The 21,037-nt window shown below is 41.5% G+C and overlaps 1 protein-coding gene across 1 annotated transcript in view; it reads right to left on the reverse strand.

Moving 5' to 3' along the window:
* Window positions 1–21,037, reverse strand: part of pdgfc (platelet derived growth factor c) — a 320,443-nt gene that overhangs the window by 136,834 nt on the left and 162,572 nt on the right. The window contains exon 3 of the mRNA XM_080193463.1: window positions 2,995–3,175. Within this exon, the coding sequence (XP_080049589.1) occupies window positions 2,995–3,175 (181 nt within the window). The remainder of the gene's footprint in view (window positions 1–2,994; window positions 3,176–21,037) is intronic.

Genomic DNA, 21,037 nt, shown 5'->3' on the forward strand with positions numbered 1-21,037 from the left:
ACCCCCCCTCCGAATCAGTTTAAGCCTCCCTGCATAGCCTTTGCAAATTTACCCCCCAGGATATTTGTTCCCCTCTGATTCAGGTGTAGACCATCAACTTTTGGTAATTTTTTGACTTGCTCTTCAAGCTGATGCTTTCTTTTTCTTTTTTGGTGTCTGCTCTTAAATGTTCTCTTCATTGTAAACCTTCTGAAATTTTGTGAGGCCCCTGCAGATTGTGAGGCCCTAAGCTATAGCTTGATTAGCTTATGCCTAAATCCAGCTTTGCTGAGGAGTCAGCACTCTAGCTGCTACTCTCCCTCAAAGATGGCTGGTGTTTGCAAGCAACTCAAGGTATAACTGACATGGGTGTTTCTCAGGAAGCAGGTACACACTTGCATGATGCACATTGTGTGACCGCAGGCGAGTTGTACATTGAGGGAGCAGAATCATTGCGGTTAATGAATGGTACCACTTGCCAGGATGGTGATGAAAGAGCCATATGCGTGCAGTCTATCAGACCTTGCACCTGGAGTATCCCTGCTATGAGGGTGAAGATGTGGAGATGCCGGCGTTGGACTGGGGTAAACACTAAGAAGTCTCACAACACCAGGGTAAAGTCCAACAAGTTTATTTGGTAGCAAAGAAGCTAGTGAATCTACCTAATAACACTGCCGGAATTGAACCCGGGTCCCTGATGCTGCAGGGGAGCAGTGTTGACCATTGTGCCACATGCCAACAATTTACCAAGATCTTTTGAATCCGTCTTTTGTGTGTGTTTTGCTGTTTCAGAAGATTGCATGACTATTATTGAATGTGTTACGTTAGGGATCATGATGTTCAGTTGCACCATAATTGTATAGGCCAGGCTCAATGGAGCTGGTCTTTTCCTTTCAGTTTTGTATGTTTGTGAGTATTTTTTATTGTCACTGTTATAATATTGCAACTAGCCACCTGATGTGAAGATGCCGGCGTTGGACTGGGGTTAGCACACTCACCTGAAAAAGGAGCTTGAGGCTCCGAAAGCTAGTGCTGCCAAATAAACCTGTTGCACTTTAAACTGGTGTTGTGAGACTTCTTACTGTACTATCCACCTGCACAGAACGCAACTGGCTGAATGCAATGGAAAGGAAAACAAACACGGTTGTGGTCATAGACAATAGTTTCAGATTAATCCTGCAAGGTGAACTCAAATAACAACAGACTGTTGGTTTGAGATTCTTTGATATGCATTTGATGCAGGACAAAGTAAAATTTGTCGTGAGGTGCAGCTGGGAATAGTATCCAACTTCACAGTTCTCTTAATTCACACAGATAACATCAGTCTTTATAAAATGTAATTTCAGTAAGCACAAGATTGCTATTGAGAGGGAGCAATGTCTCAGCTTCAGTTGGCTGTGACACTGAATTGAAGTATATTAAATACCCTTGGATATGGACCTAAATCTTAGGACAAGTTGCTGAACAGACACTCAGGAGATACCAGACACTTCAAAACATCCAGACAAAAGAAAAATGTCAAGTTAATCACTCAGCAACGAGTCTGGTGTATCTGTTAGCGATTAGCTAAAATATAGATGTGACCAGAGGCCTTGAAGCAGTTTGCCTGCCCACATTCTTGGACAGGGAATGATGGCTAATCAAGGGACTCAAAAGATAATGCACAAAAGTTAGCAGTCAGTGGTAGAAAAGAATTCATTCAAGAAAATGCCTGAGGCGGTATCAAGAATCAGATATGCACAGAACAAACAGATTATCTCACCACAACTGGTAAGTACTGTATACTCTTTCATTAATGCAAGTGAGGAACACAATGGCCTTCTTTCGTTCACATATAATAAAACTGCCACACCTTATTGGCACAGCTATAACGCTCCCCTGCATAGCTAAAGAACAGCATGTTACAGATCACAAAGTAAGAAAACAGTATTCAAATTGCTCAGGTCAAGAAAGATTATCACCTGCAACAGAATGTTCCAGTGTGATATTTGGGCTTATTTGAATACTGTTAATTAACAATCTGATTTATTGCAGGAATCATGCTTTATGTTTTGCAAAATTCTAACAAGTTTAAAAGTAGCTGCAGCGGCTAAAGCCGAAGACAAAATTGTTTCTTTTTCAATCAAACATAACTCAAATTCTCAAGCTAAATGTTTCTCTTGTGTGGTGTTATTTTCATGCCTGACTACATTTTCTGCAACTGTACTTATTGTTAAAAGTTCCTGCAACATTCTATGCTAATTTCTGGTAGTTTAGCATGGTAAATAGTATCAAATTTTCGTGGTAGACACACATTCCTCCAATTCAAACCAATCCAGTGGCATGCACCCAGTCTACAAGACATCTAATGGGAAGAAGAGATGTCAGGAATCTGATACACATAGAACAAAACAGATTATCTCACCACAACAAGTAAATCACGTGTATCTAGCGGTAAGTTGGTAAATTTTGGGGCAGAGTGAGAGCTACTCTAGGCACTAGTATACAGATATTGTAAATATATTCAAAACATTTAGCAACCGATATATTTCTCCCTGGGGACACATGTTCATTCTCTAAATTCAAGCCTTATTAAAGCAGTTTTGCAATGTTCAAAATTGTCCTGAAATTCTCATCAAGGATCTTGTTATCACAATGGTCCTTAGACTAGGTAAATTCATTCTCAGAAGACAGTTCTGCTGTGCAATCCCTAAATTACCCATGGTTGCACCTTTGCTAAGACCCTCTGTGGTCCTTAAATCCAGACTTACAATTTTAACATTTTATCTGGAGGGCATTAAGTGTGGGCATCTCACACATTTCCAGCCAAACATTTTTTGAAATGGAAACCATGAGGCAATTTTTGTGGCTATGTCCTAGTAGAAGATAAGGTGCTGACAATGTTAAAAATTATATATGCTAAACTTCTTACACAAAGCTTTTCGAACATAATATAAAGCTAAATTCATCATATGTTTTCCATTTCTTGAATTTCATACACATTCCTTAAATAAGACAATTTTCCCATTGACTTACAGGTTCCAGAAGGGAGTAGTAAATACAGAAGCCTGGTTTTGATGGCAGATACTCATCAGATCGGAATCGTATCCGGACTTGATTTGCCTTCGATATTTGCATATCTGGAACTACACTGGTGCCACACCATCTTCCAATAATTGCGCCATCACTTGGATCTTCAATTTCTACAAAGTCAAACCTAAAGAAGAGAATTACCCTTCATCAAACGTGGCTTAGATGCAAATGAGCTGTATTTGGATTCAGCAAAACAACAGATCCTCTATTTTTCAAACATTCTCCATTTCAGAGCCCGGAGATCATGGATGACAATATCATCCTACAAATGCTTATCATGCTCAGATCAAATTCCTCTCCAGTATTTTAATGGTGGCATTGGTCAATTTCAAAAACTGGGGCATGCTGTCAAAGCTTTTTGTCTGGCACCAAGACAGATGCAAGAATGTAAATTTTAAAAAGAGTTAACAATTTTTACTAAAGATGTTGATTTTTTTGGCAAGTCAACTCTGATTGGGTGAGGTGTTACAATGGAGAATATACCAAAAATCTATTGTTCCTCATGCTTTTGTTTAATTCAAGAAAGGCACAACGTCTGGACACGTTCCTTTTGCTTGCCGAGGACATGTCCCTGTTTTTGAATACATGTAACTTTCAGCAACCATAAGTGAGATATATTGCAGGCCAACTGATAATTTGAATTGATTGTTAGTCTAATTTTTAGCTGATTGATTGGCAAGTCAACTTTGATTGGTCAAGACATTGTTTTGGACAATATACCAGGTAACTGTTGTCCCTCATGCATTTGTTCAATTCCAATGGGCCTAAGGGCACTACTTACATGTCTAAAAATTGCCCAATCATGAAGAATAATATATTTTCTATTGCAAGATGGAAAGCATGTTCATTTTTTCAGCAATACCCAAGTTTTGTACTCCCAAGCAATTATTGAAATTAATTACTTAATGTTGCAGTTTTAGTCAAGGAAAATCTGGGGTCAGAACTTCCATGGGGTGGCTTTCACAGTCAGATTGCCATCAGGCTCCTTTTTTCTACCTTAGTCAAGAGTTGTATCTTCCTTGGGCCAGGTGAAAAAGTGTAGTGTAGTGGTTATTGAGGTGTCCAGTGCAGGCTAGCAGAATCGGTGGATCCTTTTATGGCACTAACTGCCATAAAGCAAGAAATTTAAAGGTGCAACTAGGCGTGTAATCTAACCAGGGAGCATTGTGGGGCATGGCGAGGAAGGAAGGGGTGAAATGGGGTATGGAGAGAGAGTGGGGGGTGGGAGGGAGTGGATGGCAGGGGTGGGTGGGTGTGTTAGGTAGGCAGGGGCAGGCATAGTGGGATGGGAGGGGGGCAGGCGTGGCACAAAGAAGGTGGGCAGGCATAGTGGGGGAGAGAAGGGGCCATGCCTCGCAATATTACAGATCACCTGTATTACAGCTATTATACATTACACTCCACCTTTGCTACCCTCTCAGTTCTCTTCAGCTTGGGAGTGATCCAGACAGCAGGCCACCCTCTTAATATCACTAATGTGAGGTCCAACAATTTTAACTCTTGCTGTTATTTTTCCAGTTAATAATGGGCTGATTATGTAGGCACACAGAGGATCAGGTAGCCCTGCTATATGGCATGCACAATTTGTCTCATGCCGCCAGAGGCCTATTCAAAGTGAATTGCATCTCTTAAAATGAAGTTGCATTCCCTGCTTTGATCTGTGGTTGACCAACACTGGAAACTATTATGGACCCAGAAATGAGGGAAATTTACTTCCCCAATCCGCCCCGCACCCAGATGGTTTTATGCCTTCCTGCCGAAGGAAACCAGGGCACAGGGACAGTTTCTGTTCCCCAGTAACTGTAGCCACATGGCCAAACACACTTGTGCAGGTCTGGGCACAGGAGGTTGACAGGATCAGTACCACCCTGGATCTGGTTGCAATGTCTCCAAAACACATGATCATGTACCTTTCCAACACACTCAACTAATCTCCCCCCTCATCACACCCTACGACACATAATCTCAAATCTGCAGTGCCTTTTTATTCATTCCACAGTCACATTTCGCTTTCCCATCTTCACACTACCCTCTCCTCATACTTGTGCAACATTTAATTCCTCCCAGCACTCCTTCCTCATTTCACACTTCCATTTACAGTAATTACCATTTGTTCAGCTTCTTATAGTTACTTGAAGGGAGGCCAGAAGACAAATTTTATTCAGTTTTCGATTTATTCACAGGAAGACAGATAATACTCACCAGCAATATCAATAAGTATCCCTCTGTATTCTTTGTGCAAATCAATTAATTATCTCTTTATACTCTTTTGAGCAAACACAAAGCAATTAATTTAGTTAGTTGACATCTTGTTGAAAACACTATTACAAGTGCCTGTTCTTTAAAAAATTTCTTCACAATCTCTTTTCAGTATGCCAATAAAAAATACGTAACAAATTAACTATTAAACAAATTAACAGCCCCTTATAGGGTCACTGGAACAAAAAGAAAATCTTTAGTGGAAACTTAACAAATTAAAATAATGTTCCTAGGGTTGATGACGCACACCTGTGCCAGCAGTGTCCACTGGTCATGGCAAGTACCTAAATAAAGGAAAGTTTATTTATTAGTCACAAGTAAGGCTTACATTAACTCTGCAATGAAGTTACTGTGAAATTCCCCTATTGCCACATTCTGGCATCTTTTTGGGTATCGGCGCAAGTAATCATCTAATGAATGCCTCCACCTTCACACACTTAGCCTCAACTTATACAATTAATTACATAAGAACATCAGAAATAGGAGCAGGAGTAGGCCATCTAGCCCTTCGCGCCTGCCCCGCCATTCAATAAGATCATGGCTGATCTGAAGTGGCTCAGTTCCACTTTCCCACTTTTTCCCCATAACCCTTAATTCCCTTGTCTGTCAAAAACCTATCTACCCGTGTCTTAAATATATTTAGCGAGGTAGGCTCCACCACTTCAACGGGCAGAGAATTCCAGAGATTCACCACCCTTTGAGTGAAAAAGTTCCTCCTCAACTCTGTTCTAAACTGCCCCCCCCTTATCTTGAGGCTGTGCCCTCTAGTCCTGCTGTCCTTTCTGAGCAGGAAGAATCTCTCTACCTCTACCCTATCCATCCCTTTCATTATCAAGATCCCCCCTCATCCTTCTAAACGCCAACAAGTACAGACCCAATTCTTCTTCCATTTTTTTTTTCATTTCCCAACACAGATTACTCATATCTGCCAATGACCATCTGGTTCCTTGAACGTCTTGTGAAATAACAGCTGTTGGTACAAAACCACAAGCAAAGATACTCAACTGTGGAGAATCTAGCCCAAATTAAATCCATATAATGTTTTTTTGAAATATTGTGGTATATTGTTATAAGCAATGCCAATTTTACTGCTTATTCTTAATTGCCTTTCAGAAAATGATGGACCTTACTCTTAGAGTGCGATTTTCTGAACTCACTGTGCCTGGCGCTGATCGCACTGATCCCAGAAAATAGCATATGGACCTAAAAATTAGTTCTGCACCCAGTGTCAAAAGGTTTGCAATCATCACAGTTCCTTTCTACTGGCACAAACCAGATCATGCCCAGAGGGGGCGCGAGGCTGGTTAACATGAGATTAATATGATTTCAATCTCATTAGCCCGTTTGGCATGCAAATGTTCCCCACCTGTCCGGCAAGACATCACATAGGTGCGAATCAGTACTCTATTGGAGACCAGGCACAATTACCAGACTCGATGCACCGAATGGTCTCCTTTCTGCACTATCGGAAATTCAATTATTCTATGTAAATATTAGACAAATTGGCCGGGAGTATCACAGCATCAGGAACCTAAGCAGCCAGTCTCCAACACTATTGAAGCCATACAAATTCCATTATGTAGGCTTAGCAGAGAAAAGAAGATTAATACGCCCAAGGGTATGAACATGGGTGTGAGAGAAAATGTTCTCTTGATAATTTCCTGTTATTTATTTGAGATCTTTTTCACCTCATCCCCATCTTGTCCAGTCTTGAATGACCTACGAACTAGTTTGATGTTAACTATGAGGTTGAGCTCAATGGGGATGTTCAAGAGCTGGGTGATTGGTTGAAGGACTGCTTTCAGTCACTGACATTGTAGGGGAGAGAGAGGAGGGTGATGCTTGCATTCTCTGGTGTGACTGTTGCAATGAACTAAACAAAGCTTTTGTATTAATAGGGCACCCTTGGCATCCAAGCAAAAATATGAGCAGCTATGCATGTATTGCCTTCATCACTTATCCTCTTTTTCTTTCACCTCCTTCAAATCATCTGAGGAGGATTAGAGTTTGTCATTTTGTTCCTCCTACAAGTCAAAGCCTCACTATTATGCAAAGTTGTGAAGAATGCAGCAAACCACAAACATTCTGGAAGCTCTGGTTAGTGCATATGGAAGGACATCTGATCTCATACAATCGCTACAGTGCAATAGGAGGCCATTCAGCCCATCAAGACAATAATCCCAACCCAGGCCTTATTCCCAAAATCCCACATAATTTACCCTTATTCCTGTAACATATACATCCCAGCACACTAAAAGGGCAATTTAGCACAGCCAAACTAGCCCACATATCTTTGGACTGCAGGAGGAAACTGGGAGCATCTGGAGGAAACCCACACATACACCGGGAAAATGTGTAAACTCGACACAGACAGTGACCCAAGCCAGGAATCAAACCCGGGTGCCTGAAGCTGTGAAGCAGCAGTGCTAATCATTGTGCTACCCTGCCGCCTGTACTGATCTGTTCAAGTGCTTTTCAATGACATGCCTGGTGACAATGTGGCATTCGGTATGTTGCTGTTGAGCTTCAGGAGTTTGGCAGATGTCATGAGTTGGGTTTGATGTAACCTCCCTTGCTCCTGCTTCCTCACTCACTCTGCTTCCAAGTGTGACGAGATCAGGAAATATGTACTTCTACAGGAAAAAGGCATCATGGCAGCTGCCCAGGAACCTTGTGCACCCCTGTATTATTTTGTTGTTATACACCAGTTTGAGTGGACGCTTCTGGATTTAGAGATACTCCTCATTGTTTCAGGTATGCCCGAGTTGTCATGTGTGTGCAACTGACAGCACCCTGTATCTGTAGGGAACAAGCCAGAGCCACAAAGCCAAATACCTACTCATTCTAACTGCTTCTAATGATGAGAAATTCAGTATTCACTGGCTTTGGCAAACAACCCATCCATTGCACTGTAGACTACAACTGTGAGAATCTAGATACGACTATAGCAAAGCCCTAGAAAGAGAGAGGAGTTGATGGTGCTGACTTTGACAGCCATGTGGCCTCCAGATCCAGAAGGCAGTTTGTTAGGAAGCTGCAGATACCTGAGCTTCCTGAGACATGTGAAGAAATCTGATCCTCTGCGTGTAAATCCTGTTTGGTGCCTCCTGAAAGCTGTCTCTCTCACTACTCTCTCTCTCTCTCTCATATACAGCTAAAGATTTGTGACCAGCAGATTGCCAGTGCCGTGGCTGGTCACCTTGGTCTGAGGTCTGAACTATGGCGGCATTAGCAACCTGAAGTAATAGACCTGTGAAGTGTAGAAAGTTCTCTCTAAGTTGTACAAAGTGACCTGTTATAATGAACACTATGAACAAACTTATGCTTTCTGGCAGTAAGAAAGCAGCTGTGAGTACTGAGTATTTATTGCCACTTTTGCCTGAGATTGATGGTTGCCCCTCAGTTGCTGCTGTGCATTCATTGTGCTTTCACCGGCAAATTCCAAGAGGCAGAGAAAACATGTGAACACAACATTAAAGTGAAAACATATTAGGCAATATTGGCACACTTAGCAAGAAAAATATACTAGTTGACAACCTGTCTGTCCCGTGAGGTTGTGTACAGGGCAGATACTGGTGTCAATTGCAGATGCTGGCAGAATGAAGCTGCCTTCCAATGCACCATCAATCTTACTGGCTTGAATCTGCTTACCAGCACCCATACTGACATGACCTTCCACATTAAACTTCAAACATCATGTGTCAAACAGTCAATAAATTACTTTAGAGTTACTACTAAATTATTACATTGGTTAGCTACCTAAAAACAAAAGCAAAATTCATGATACGCGACTCAGTGCCTTGCAGGCACCATGCCAATTTTGTGCTGTCAGTTTATTATAATGATTTTTGCAAGCAGCTAGTGCTGTTCATTGGCAGTGGGATCAGCAGAAGGCCCAAAGTCATCATTTTCCATCATCGCTTCAGGCTAATTTGCACTGTAAAGTCCACAATGATAAAAGAGGAGGTATTCCATGGTGGCAGCAAGTGCTGAGAGTTCTTCATTGAGTGAATCATTCTGGGGAAAAATAAGGAATAGCACAACATGGGAGAGAGTGGGCTTTTACACTTTTGGACAATGAACTAGAGGTGTTTTGAAGGAGGTAAGTTTAATCACTTCACAGAAGTGAACAAAGTGAGTGAGTGCGTCTTCAAGTGGTTTTTTTTCCCTACCAACTGCATCATTAGCTTCAGTCACACATCCCCATCAATCAAACACTAACAATTCCTGTCGATCAGGACTGTCGATAACAGACATTCATAGCTTCACAATACCTGCACACAATTAGAGCCTCACCTCTACAGCTCTCAGTTGGCACATGCTACTAGCTGTTCAACCATACCACATTATTGCATGTTACCACATTCACTGACACTTCCATCTGGTGGTGTACACCAGGGGCAATAAGGAGCTATCCTGAGCTCATCCTATGGCAACAGGCAGGCAGGCATGTCCTAATCCCCATGGAAGAGACACTGCTGGACAGTGTTGGTACAGCCATTGCTGAAGCCATGGTGAGTGACATGTTGTAACTCCAACTGTTAGGTAGTGGTGAAGAATAGAACACTGAAGCCTAGTCTATATACATTTATAAACTTTAACCTCCTAAGAAGCAAATAGCATAACAAGCATCTCTAACCAACAAACACATTTTCTATCTTCTACTATGCCCTTGGAGAAAATATTAATAAATTAAGCAAAAACTATAGGGGTGACAGCACCTGGTGGGGCAATGTAACTAAAATAAATCAAAAGCAAACTTAATAAATTAAATCAAAATGTCATTCCCAAGAATGATGATGCATGTTGGTCATCTTCTTTACCAGTTTTAAAAGTTGCTCTCCAGTTTCTGAGAGAGGAATGTGTATGTGATGCACCCCAGCCCTCATTCTGCCCAAAACTGCAAGTCTTCTCCAGACCAAACCAAGCATTATTCCAACACTTCACAGCATCTTTACAGTGTAGGGAGAGGCCATTTGACCCATTGAGTCAGCATTGGCTCTCTGAAACAGCATTCTATCTAGTCCTATTTCCATCTTATCCCTATAACCTTATACATTCTCTCTCTTCAGCTAGTGTCCAATTCCTTTTGAAAAACTCGATCAAACCTGCCTCCATCATCCTCTCAGGAAGTTTGTTCTACAGATCAATCATCCTCTGGATTAAAAAAAACCCCTCAAATTCCTTTTACTCCTTTTGGCTATCAGTTCTTGATGTTCACTTCAGTGGGAATAGTTTCTATTTACCCAATCCATACCTCCCAGGATTTTGAATGCCTCTATCAAGTCCCCTCTCAGCCTTTTTTTCTGAGAGTACAGACCCAACCTCTCCTCATAACTGTAATTCTTTATCCCTGGAATTGCTTGTGAATTGCCTCTGTACTCTCTCCAATACCTTCGCATCCTTCCTCAAGTGTAGTACCCAAGAACTGGGTGCTGTAATTCAAATGAGACCTAACTAGTGTATTTTATATTGGCCAGTCTATCACATTTAGTGTGACAGCATTGCTTTCTTTGTGTGTGTGCTGTGCACTTGAAAGGGGATTACTCAGTCATAGAATCCTACAATGCAGAAAGAGGCCATGTGGCCCATCAAGTCTGCACCAACCGCAATCCCACCCAGACCTATCCCCATATCCCTACATATTTACTTACTAATTCCTCTAACCTATGCATGCCAGGAAACATGTTTCCCATAGCCAATTCCCACTGGTGTGGATTGATAGTCAATTCCATATTTTCAGCAGATAACTCTTGTTACCCATGAGCCAGACTCGTGGTTCAGTTGCAGATGGCACAGCAGGTCATCATAAACTTTTGCCTGGATATCAGCCATTGCTGTGCATGATCTGTTGTCTTGACTATGGTTATACGATATGTACAGCACTGTAGCACAGTGGTTAGCACTGTGGCTTCACAGCTCCAGGGACTTGGGTTTGATTCCTGGCTTGGGTCACTGTCTGTGTGGAGTTTGCACATTCTCCTGTGTCTGCGTGGGTTTCCTCTGGGTGCTCCGGTTTCCTCCCACAGTCTAAAGATGTGCGGGTTAGGTTGATTGGCCGTGCTAAAATTGCTCTTAGTGTCCTGAGATGCATTGGTTAGAGGGATTAGTGGTTAAATATGTAGGGATATGGGGGTAGGGCCTGGGTGGAATCGTGGTCGGTGTAGACTTGATGGGCCAAATGGCCTCTTTCTGTGCTGTCGGATTTCTATACAAGGGGAGTTGGTTGCACAGTGGCTGGACAGCTCAGTTGGTTTTTGATACGAGTGATGCCAACAGTGCGGGTTCAATTCCCGTACTGGCTGAGGTTATTCACGAAGGCTCATCTTCTGAACTATACCCCTTGCCTGAGGAACGGTCAGGTTAAATCACCACCAGTCAACCATCTCTCTCAAAGGAGAGAACAGTGTGTGGGACTTTGGTGATTTTCTTCCTTTCGTGGTTATACTCCAGCTGAATGGTGACAGAGTGGAATACTAGTTTGCCCCAATGTATGGCAGAGCTGACATGTGGCAAGTGCAAAGCAATGAGTCCAAAATCAATGGCATACTGCTTCATGCTTGTAAACCAAGCCGGTGCTTTGCCTATTGGTCTCTGACAAGGAAGAATGAAATGTAAGTAGCTCCCTTCGAATAGATAGCATCAGTAATATCCCTTACCCAACTGCAATGGCAAACTATGAGATATTGTAAATAGCCCTAACTTTAGTCTGGAAAGACATGTTTAAGTTGACCACCACATTAACCTTCACATGCAATCCTTGCTCTACATTTCTGACTGCAGCAAATAGCAAATTTCAGTGAGAATGTAGTTACTGAAGAATAGATGTCTGACACACTGTTCTTCACTAAGGTTCAGGTGGAAGAATTGCTATCTGAACACCCTAGGTAGATGTAGTCTCCATCTTAGAGTCCTCCCCCTCTTCCTCCTGTCTCTTTTATCAGCTTGTATTCCTCTATGTCACCTTTATCCATTCTCCCAGGTACGGTGCATTCCAAGGGAAATATGTACTATTACATCTATATCCAAGAACAGCTGGTTTGTGATAAAGCCTTGAAATCACAAAAAAAAGTGTCAGCATCTGTCACACTATTCCCTGCAAACTTTGCAGCTTGAAAGAGCTGCAGAAAGTACTAAATACTGCAATAGCCAAAGGAAATCAACCAGCAACGAACCCATAAATAGCTGATAGACCTGTTTGTGAGATATACTGGTATAAAAGGTATTCATTAGGGATTGAGCAAACACTTGCCAGAATTTTCCCATCACACCTGCCATAGGAATCATAGCAGACCATGCAATAGTCCGGTGACCTTGGGTGGGAATTTTTGATTTTCAGGCGAGAAAATCTCACCCACAATATATTCATTCATTAAGAAAAGGCATATGGGAACAAAAAAACATGGATAGAAAGCTTGAAGACGTCAGCAGCAGGGCTGTGCACGAGTTCTGCATCGGACCAAAGTGAAACTGAGGCAAGATCACATGACCTCACTTTCCTTAACGTGGTAACATGCTACTATCCCTTAAAGGCATATTACAACATCCCTTTTCTTTTTAAAGATACTTCCAAGAAATATAACAATTTACAATAGATTTTCATGTATTATTACCAATAAAGTGTTTAGGATTGGTATGTATATGTCTCTAAAACATGGAGGTAATGTACTGATATGTCAATATCATATAACCTTGCCTGGAGATGTTTTCATTTGTTCAATGAGACCTGCAGGTTGTCATTCTGGGATGTTCTTCCTGGTTGCATTTTGGATCTAGTTCTAGTTGCATGAGGACTGCACAGTGGTTAGGGAGCTGGAATGGATCAGATTTGTCCTTGGTCCTTTTATGTGCAATGATTTCATAGGACCTTGGTTCACAACCAATTGCTGTCAACCAAACTGGTTGCTGTTTACCTTCTGTGGGGTTCTGGATGCAAAATTGTTGTCCCATTTGTAAAACTTGTACCTGGACTTTTATTATGCATGTTGGTTATCTTCTTTAGCAGTTTTAAAAGTTGCTCTCCAGTTTCTGAGAGAGAAATGTGTAAGAAGGTAAATTGATACACTGGTCTGCTAAACAGCTCTGCCAGTGATGGATGCCACAGAGCACAATGGTTAGCATTGCTGCCTCACAGTCCACTGGACCTTGGTTTGATTCCCGACTGAAGTCATTGTCTGTGCAGAGTCTGCACATTCTTCCCGTATCAGCAAGAGTTCCTCTGGATGCTTCAATTTCCTCCCACAGGCTGAAAGACATGCTGATTAGGTACACTGGCAACGCTAAATTCTCCCTCAGTGTACCCAAACAGGCACTGGAGTGTGACAATTTGGGGATTTTCACAGCAACTTCATTGCAGTGTTAATGTAAGCCAACTCATGACACTAATAAATAAATATTTTTATTTATTAGTGTCACAATGGTGCGGCATGATGGCACAGTAGTTTGCATTGCTGCTTCACAGCAGGGACCCAGGTTCAATTCCCAGCTGGGGTCACTGCTGGTGTGGAGTTTGGACGTTCTCCCTGTGTCTGCATAGGTTTTTTCTGGGTGTTCCGGTTTCCTCCTTCAGTCCAAAGATATGCGGGTTAGGTAGATTGGCTATGCTAAATTGCCCCTTACCATCAGGGGGATTAGCTAGGGTAAATGCATAGGGTTATGGGGATATGGCCTGAGTGAGATTGCGGTTTGTGCACTCCTGATGGGCTGAATGGCCTCTGCTTGCATCGTAGAAGTGTATGATCTCTATGATTTAAAACCTTAAAAGTTGCAATTAAAAGGTGTTGATCTTACACGTAACATTGCAATGTGTAGATCTTGCTTGCTCTGTCTACAGTTGAAAATTTGGGATTTCACTGTGAATCTTTCGTTCAGCTAATTGGCAGATCCAGCATAATGAGGAGAAGATGTAGTGTGATCAATAATCCACTTCTCACACATATCCTGAAATGGCTTACCAATAAATTACAGACTGTTATCCACGATCTGTCTCGGCAAAACAAACAGACTGAAAATTGAACTTAAAGAGTATGTGTGAGAATGTCGTGCTTGATGTATTGTGCAATTGTCAAATAATGGGATACTTGGTGAAGTAATTGACAATGAAGTTAGTGCCATAGACATGAAAGAGATCAGACTCTGAACCGGGATGGATAGAAACTTCACACGGATTCAATGGTGCTTTGTGCTGACTTGCTCTTGGCACATCTTCCACTTTTGGATAATGACAATAATGTCACTGCTCGTACCTGGCCAATAGATTGTCTCCCTCGAGTCTTCTAATGCAAGCTATGCCCATGTGTGACTGATGAAGTTGACAAGAATATCAGGTTGTAATGATTCCAGTATGATGACCCGCCTGCCTTTAAAATGATTCTGTAGGAGATGCCTACCTTGTTCCTTTAAGGCCAAAACAGTCTCACGTGTTTATAAATTGAATTAGGCCATCCTTCAATGATGGTTTTTCACAGCATGTGAAGTGTGGAATTTTTTTTACCAGTTCTTCTTGTAGCTACTGGCATTGTACAAAATGTACCAAATCAATTGATGGATTTACATTTCCTTGCAAGTGCCAATTTTGTTGAAATGTTTGGAATATTTCAAGATTAGGTTGTGGGTGGAGTAGATTTTAAAGTTGGATCTGCTTCATAAAGTCTGACCAATTCCACAGATTGTCACTATTGCGAGTTCATGCGAGTTCAACTTTGTAACAATGTCTTCTGAAATTTGTAGGGATATTATCCATCTCGATAGTGATGATAGCACTTAGCTCCTGTGTCATCTTGGCCAGTAAGGAGTAGTTACCAACTTTCTTAGAGCCACTCCAGCAACCACCATCCTCCTAACCCATAATCACTCCAGGCCCACATGCAACATTACCCAAAGCCTGGGTTATTTGGCCACCCACCCCAATGAACTTCTGCCAACCTCGATCCTTCTAAATATCCGTCATTGATTCCGAACTTTCCATCTTTCCAGAATCCCCACCTGTATCCCTTTAATCCTTGATCGTACTAAACATTCCATTGGTATAGCCAACCTGACCCCTGTTTTCTCACTCTCAGCTCGGTGCTGCCAAACTGCAGACTGAGATATCCAGGACTGCCTGCCTGACAGCCATCCAGTCTTTCAATCTTGTTGGCTGCAGCCCTGAGTGGATTTACAAAAATGGCAAATTAGGCCCTTCAATTAAAAATGGCAGGACCTGAGGTGGATCTGCATGTTCCTAACTGTTAAACTATATCCTAACCCCACTATTCTCTCTTCACTTAACCAACTGGGGCCAAAAGCAATTCTAACCATTCCCTCAACTTGTCCGACCACCTTTAAAGACTCGTTCACGTATCAGATAAGACAGTCACTCTTTAAAATCGTACTATTTGATTTATATTACTCCTCCTTATTCATCTGACAAAATGAATCATTTCGCCTGTAGAAGTGCATGTATGTTTCTGAAGCAGAAGTTTATCAAAGTATTCCATAACGTACACACATTATTCACCACCACCATCATTAATGCAGATTCAGGATACAATTGTGTCAAGGTGGGGGAAGTTTCTGAGGTGGGACCTGTGTAAAGCAGAAGGAGAAAATTTAATCTTCAAACGGCAGTAGTTTTTCCGCTCGGTTTCACCTCACAGAAGTGAAAAGTTGAGTCTAGAATGATTGCAGATCCAATCTACTGTATTTTCTGTACTCCTGGCATGTTGACGTTTTCATTAGACGTTGTGATACCTTGGAGGAAGACACAGGTGGGTGGTAGATGGTTCTTGGATCTGCCCCTTGTTGTCTGAATTTCATAAAATTCCCGTCAGTCTCACTTCTGAAAGCTCTAAAGTATTGCAGCCTGCAGGAATGAGTTTCACAGTACGTTGGAGAAGTAGAGTTCATGAGAATGTTAAAGGTCAGTTTCTTTGCATCAGCTGGTCATAAAGCTTGTTCAGCTGACCTATTTTTTTCCTACACTTTTCCCTTGTGCAGCCCTTTCCCATGGGTTTACGTCTGCTAATTGAACATTCCTTTGCTTAGACGATTACTTTGATCATGTAACGGTCCCCTGCTTTTTATGGAAATGTTCAATCTAGAAACCTTTCTGCTGTGACCAGAGTATTAGTTGTTTGTGCCCCTTTAGCGAAATGGCTACTTAATAACTTAAGACGATTCGTTGTGGCTTCAAGTTATAACTGATTTATTAATGATATTTATACATGTACAATCAAAAGTCTGACAGAACTGCAATTAATGTCCATTCTTTATTCCTCCCTGGCTCCAAATGAGGTTCGTACTTAACCTGGGGTGCATGTCCTTGCACCCGATTGGCTTGGCTCCCCACGATGCCTCCCCATGATATCTGATTACGTGGCCCTCAGGACTCATCTGGGCCATGCTACCATACTCCTTCCCCTTCTAACTCCTGAGTTCACCAATGAATGCAATAAAAGGAATGTGATTAAACATTGACATGCACAACTCAACAAGATATCAGGGATACCTCAGGAAAAAAACCATCACAAAGTCAGTCAGTCAGTTAGATTTCCAAACCCAAAAGGAGCATCTCAGTTCGGTACTATGATCATCAATGAATAAACAATCAGGGTGGGCTGTTGCAAAATGCAAACTCATCAATCCAGGGTCGAGATCCTCCTCAGTAGCTATTGTCTCCTCAGCTACAGAAGCTGCTTGATGCCCTGGCTCCACTCTTAAAACAGGGATCTGAGGATCAACTGGTGAACACTAGTCTAATGCAGGAGACACCTATTGATCCCCAGCATCAAGCCCTGCTCTCTCTCTCTCTAATGATTCACATGTATTTTATAAAAACACGACAACCTTGTACTTCTACAACATAGGAGGCCAATCTCATTCTTTCCACGATTTTAGCAATCACCCATGTCGGTTTTGCTGCAAAGCTCCTGACCAAGACTAAATAATCAATTTGGAAAGCTCTCTCCCTTTTTTTTTTGAGTCATAATTGTCTTTCTGGGAGGTTTGTCTAGCCTCCACCCTCCCCGCCAAATCTAGAAATATCAAATCAAGATGGATCTGTAAGTGACGTCCTAATATTCATTTAGCTGGCGTGACCACTGTGGTTGCATTTGGCATGGCATCACATCAAGAAACTTGTGAAATGTGAAAGGTAATGGCCAATGAACTTGTTTCTTCATTAATGATTTGAACATCTGTTCAGCTCATTCTGCTAAGCTGTTGGAAGCTGAGTGGTAACTATTGCTAACCTTATAAATAGACAAAATGGCTTCAGATTTGTCCAATTTCAATGGTTGAAGATTTTTTTGAAGGCAGTCTAATGCCTGATCCACTATGATTTTGGCTGCGGCTCTGTGTCAACTTCCATTTTAAAAGATCTGCCATTTACCATCAAGGTTCTCTCTATAGGAGGCACCTTACTGAGTTAGACCTCGTTTAAGGTATACAACTCGGGCTTCTCATCCATTTGTTTTAACAGATATAAACTAACCATTGTTGTTTTGTTTTAGTATGTTCTGTCCTAACTGCTTTATTCTGCATCATGTTTGTAAATGACTTTTTTTTTTATATATCAGAAACATATATAATTTCTGCACTGGTGGTGCTTTTCACCACACTGGAAACAAGCTTTCACTCCCAGTGCTGTACTCCTCTTCTCAGGCTCTATTGCTCTACTCAGGATGTTCCTCGCAGCAACTGTTTTCCACCACAAATGGTTCATCTCATTGAATTATCAGCTGTGCCCACTTACGCCCTGTTCAGTACATTCAATCACCTGGGCCATCTCCATACCCTTTTCTAAGAGATTTTGGTCTCAGCTAATAACAACTTCTGTTTTATGAGATTGTAATGCGCAGACCAAAAGGTCTCTTAACATCTCCCCTAAAGCTGGGGTGAATTCGCAGTGCTCTGTTAACCCTCTCAATCTGGTCACAATATCAGAGACAGAGACTGCAGAAAGGGTCCCAGACTGCAGAATGAAATTTATACCTCAACATGATAATTGAAGGTCAGGGTTTAAAATGACTTTTAACCAATTTGATGGTCTAGCCAAAAGACTGGACATGATCTTACCTGCCACTCATGCCACGCTCCCACTGCAGCTAGGTTGGAGAATTTGGTGATCATTCAAATTTCTGTTCACTGCAGTGGGATGGGAAAATCCCACCACACGAACAGTGATAAGATTCCGGCCCATGTGTCTGAAGTGTCAGGTGATGTTAAGCTTCTCACTAGACTGAGGCCACTGCTATATTTTTCCTACATTTCCACAGAATCATTTCATAGAAGCCCACAGTGCAGAAGGAAGCCATTCAATGCATCGAGGCTTTATCAACCACAATCCCATCCAAACCCTATCCCCGTAACCCCACATATTTACCCTTCTAGTCCCCCTGACATTAAAAGAGGCAAGTTTTCATGGCCAATCCCCTTAAGCTGCACATCTTTGGACTGTGGGAGAAAACCGGAGCACCAGGAGGAAACCCACGCAGACATGGCGAGAACTTGTAGACTCTGCACCGCCAGTGACCTGAGGCCAGAATTGATCCTGGGTCTCTGGTGCTGTGAGGCAGCAGTACTAACCACTGTGTCATCATGCTGGCTGTGTTTTTAAGATTTTCAGCATTTATTGTTATTATTTTGATTTGTAAAGTGTCTGATGGTTTGGATTGAGGAGTGAATTACTTTAAAATTGAACTGCACTTCCAAGATGGCAATAGTGCTTTTGGCACTTACATAATGTTTGAGCATATAGAGAATTAAGTCCAGAAATTACAGTTTCCATAGTAGCAGACAAATGTTTAAAAACAATGATGCAGCATTCCTCTGTCTGTTATTTTAACACAGTGGCTCAGCCACTTACTTACATATTAACTAATATCGCCAACAGATTTATATATGAAAATAATCATAATGCTCCTCAAATGTGAAATGTGCCATCCATTCATACAGCACATTAACATATCGGTTAAATATATACTGTAAATGAAGATTTAGATGCACTAGCAAGCATCCTTTCTGGATGTATCACAGCTTGGTTCTTGCTCTGTCCAAGACCGCAAGAAACTACAAAAAGGTTGTGAACGTAACCCAGTCCATCATGCAAAACAGCCTCCCATCCATTCACTCTGTCTAAACTTCCCACTGTCTTGGAAAAGCAGCCAGCGTAATCAAACACCCTCGCATCTCAGACATTCTCTTCTCCATCTTCTTCTGTCAGGAAAGAAAGTACAAAAGTCCGAGGTCACATACCAAACGACTCAAGGACAGTTTCTTCCCTGATGCGGTCAGACTTTTGACTGGAACTATTAAACTGATCTTTCCCTACACCTTAGCTATGACTGTAACATTTCATTCTGCACCCTCTCCTTTCCTTCTCCCTTACGTACTCTATGCGCTATATGCTTTGTCTGCATACTGCACAAGATAATACTGTATCCCTGTATCCCAATACATGGGACAATAATAAATCAAACCAAAATTAAATCATACCCACAATGCAGTGGGAAGTACTGAGCAGAGGAGTTGATGACAGAATTGGGGAAGCAGGTGAGGTATCTGTCAAGTAAAGTATGCCACAAGTTGACTGACTTATATGACAATATCTATATCTTAAGTCATTGATAAGGAAATGCTGTTGGAGTATTATTTCTGGCCAAATGAAGTTTTACAGGCATTTATTATAAATATTCAGAAAACATAATACATAAAAAACCCACAAAGGGTTCAAATAGGACATAACCAATTAATTATCCACATTTTTGAATAATATTTGAACTGTTTCCCAACTGAGAAACTTGGCTACATTAACAAAAGCCCCATATACAAAATACCTGGAAAAGACTGTTAATCACCATTGAGAATGTCAATTTCTTGCCACAATTGTTCAAGTCTTTGACAGTAAAACAAATGCTGTAGGATGTTCTTGTTTGTAATCAGGTGGAATAGTCCTAATCTGTGTATCAGCTTTACTATTTTTATATTTGCAAGTAAGATCATGAAGTGCTGCCAATTTCATCTTCTGTACATCGATTCAACTCATTGAAAATGACTAAACGTTCACCATAGACACTAGGCAAATGTTCTCAGATGATTGGAATGTTATCAGTTCCCGAATATCTTACATTACGGGTGGAAGGAGCCACACACCCAACAATTATAGATGTTTTGCAGGGCGTGCATGAAATGGTAAAAAACACGGGGAGGAATCAAACACAGTTACCATCACCAGTATATTTGTTTTAGGCAAATAAATAGGGTTAAAGACTGACGAGTCCCCTGGACCTGATGGTTTGCACCCCAGGATCTTAAAGGAGGTAGCTACACAGATTGTGGATGCATGGTAATCGTTTTCCAAAGATCTTTGGATTCTGAAACTGTGCCAAAGTATTAGAAAATTGCCAATGTGGTAGCCTTGTTCAAAAAGGGAAGGAGGCAAAATGCAGGAAACTACAGGATAGTTAGTCTAACTTCAGTTATTGGAATAATATCAGAATTGATTATTAAGGAGAGAATAGCAGTGCATTTGGAAAGTCATAATCTAATCAAACAGAGTCAGCATGGCTTCATGAAGGGGGAAATCATGTCTGTCAAATTTACTAGAGTTCTTTGAGGTGCTTTCAACCAGGGTAGATATTTGGATTTTCAAAAGACATTTTAAAGGTGTTACAAAAAAGGTAGGAGCTCAAGGTTCTGGAGATTTTACTCTGGCATGGATAAAGGATTGGCTAAATAACAGAAAGCA

Source organism: Carcharhinus amblyrhynchos, chromosome 1, assembly GCF_965287045.1.
Source record: "Carcharhinus amblyrhynchos chromosome 1, sCarAmb.v2.hapA, whole genome shotgun sequence".
In the NCBI taxonomy this organism is placed as follows: domain Eukaryota; kingdom Metazoa; phylum Chordata; class Chondrichthyes; order Carcharhiniformes; family Carcharhinidae; genus Carcharhinus; species Carcharhinus amblyrhynchos.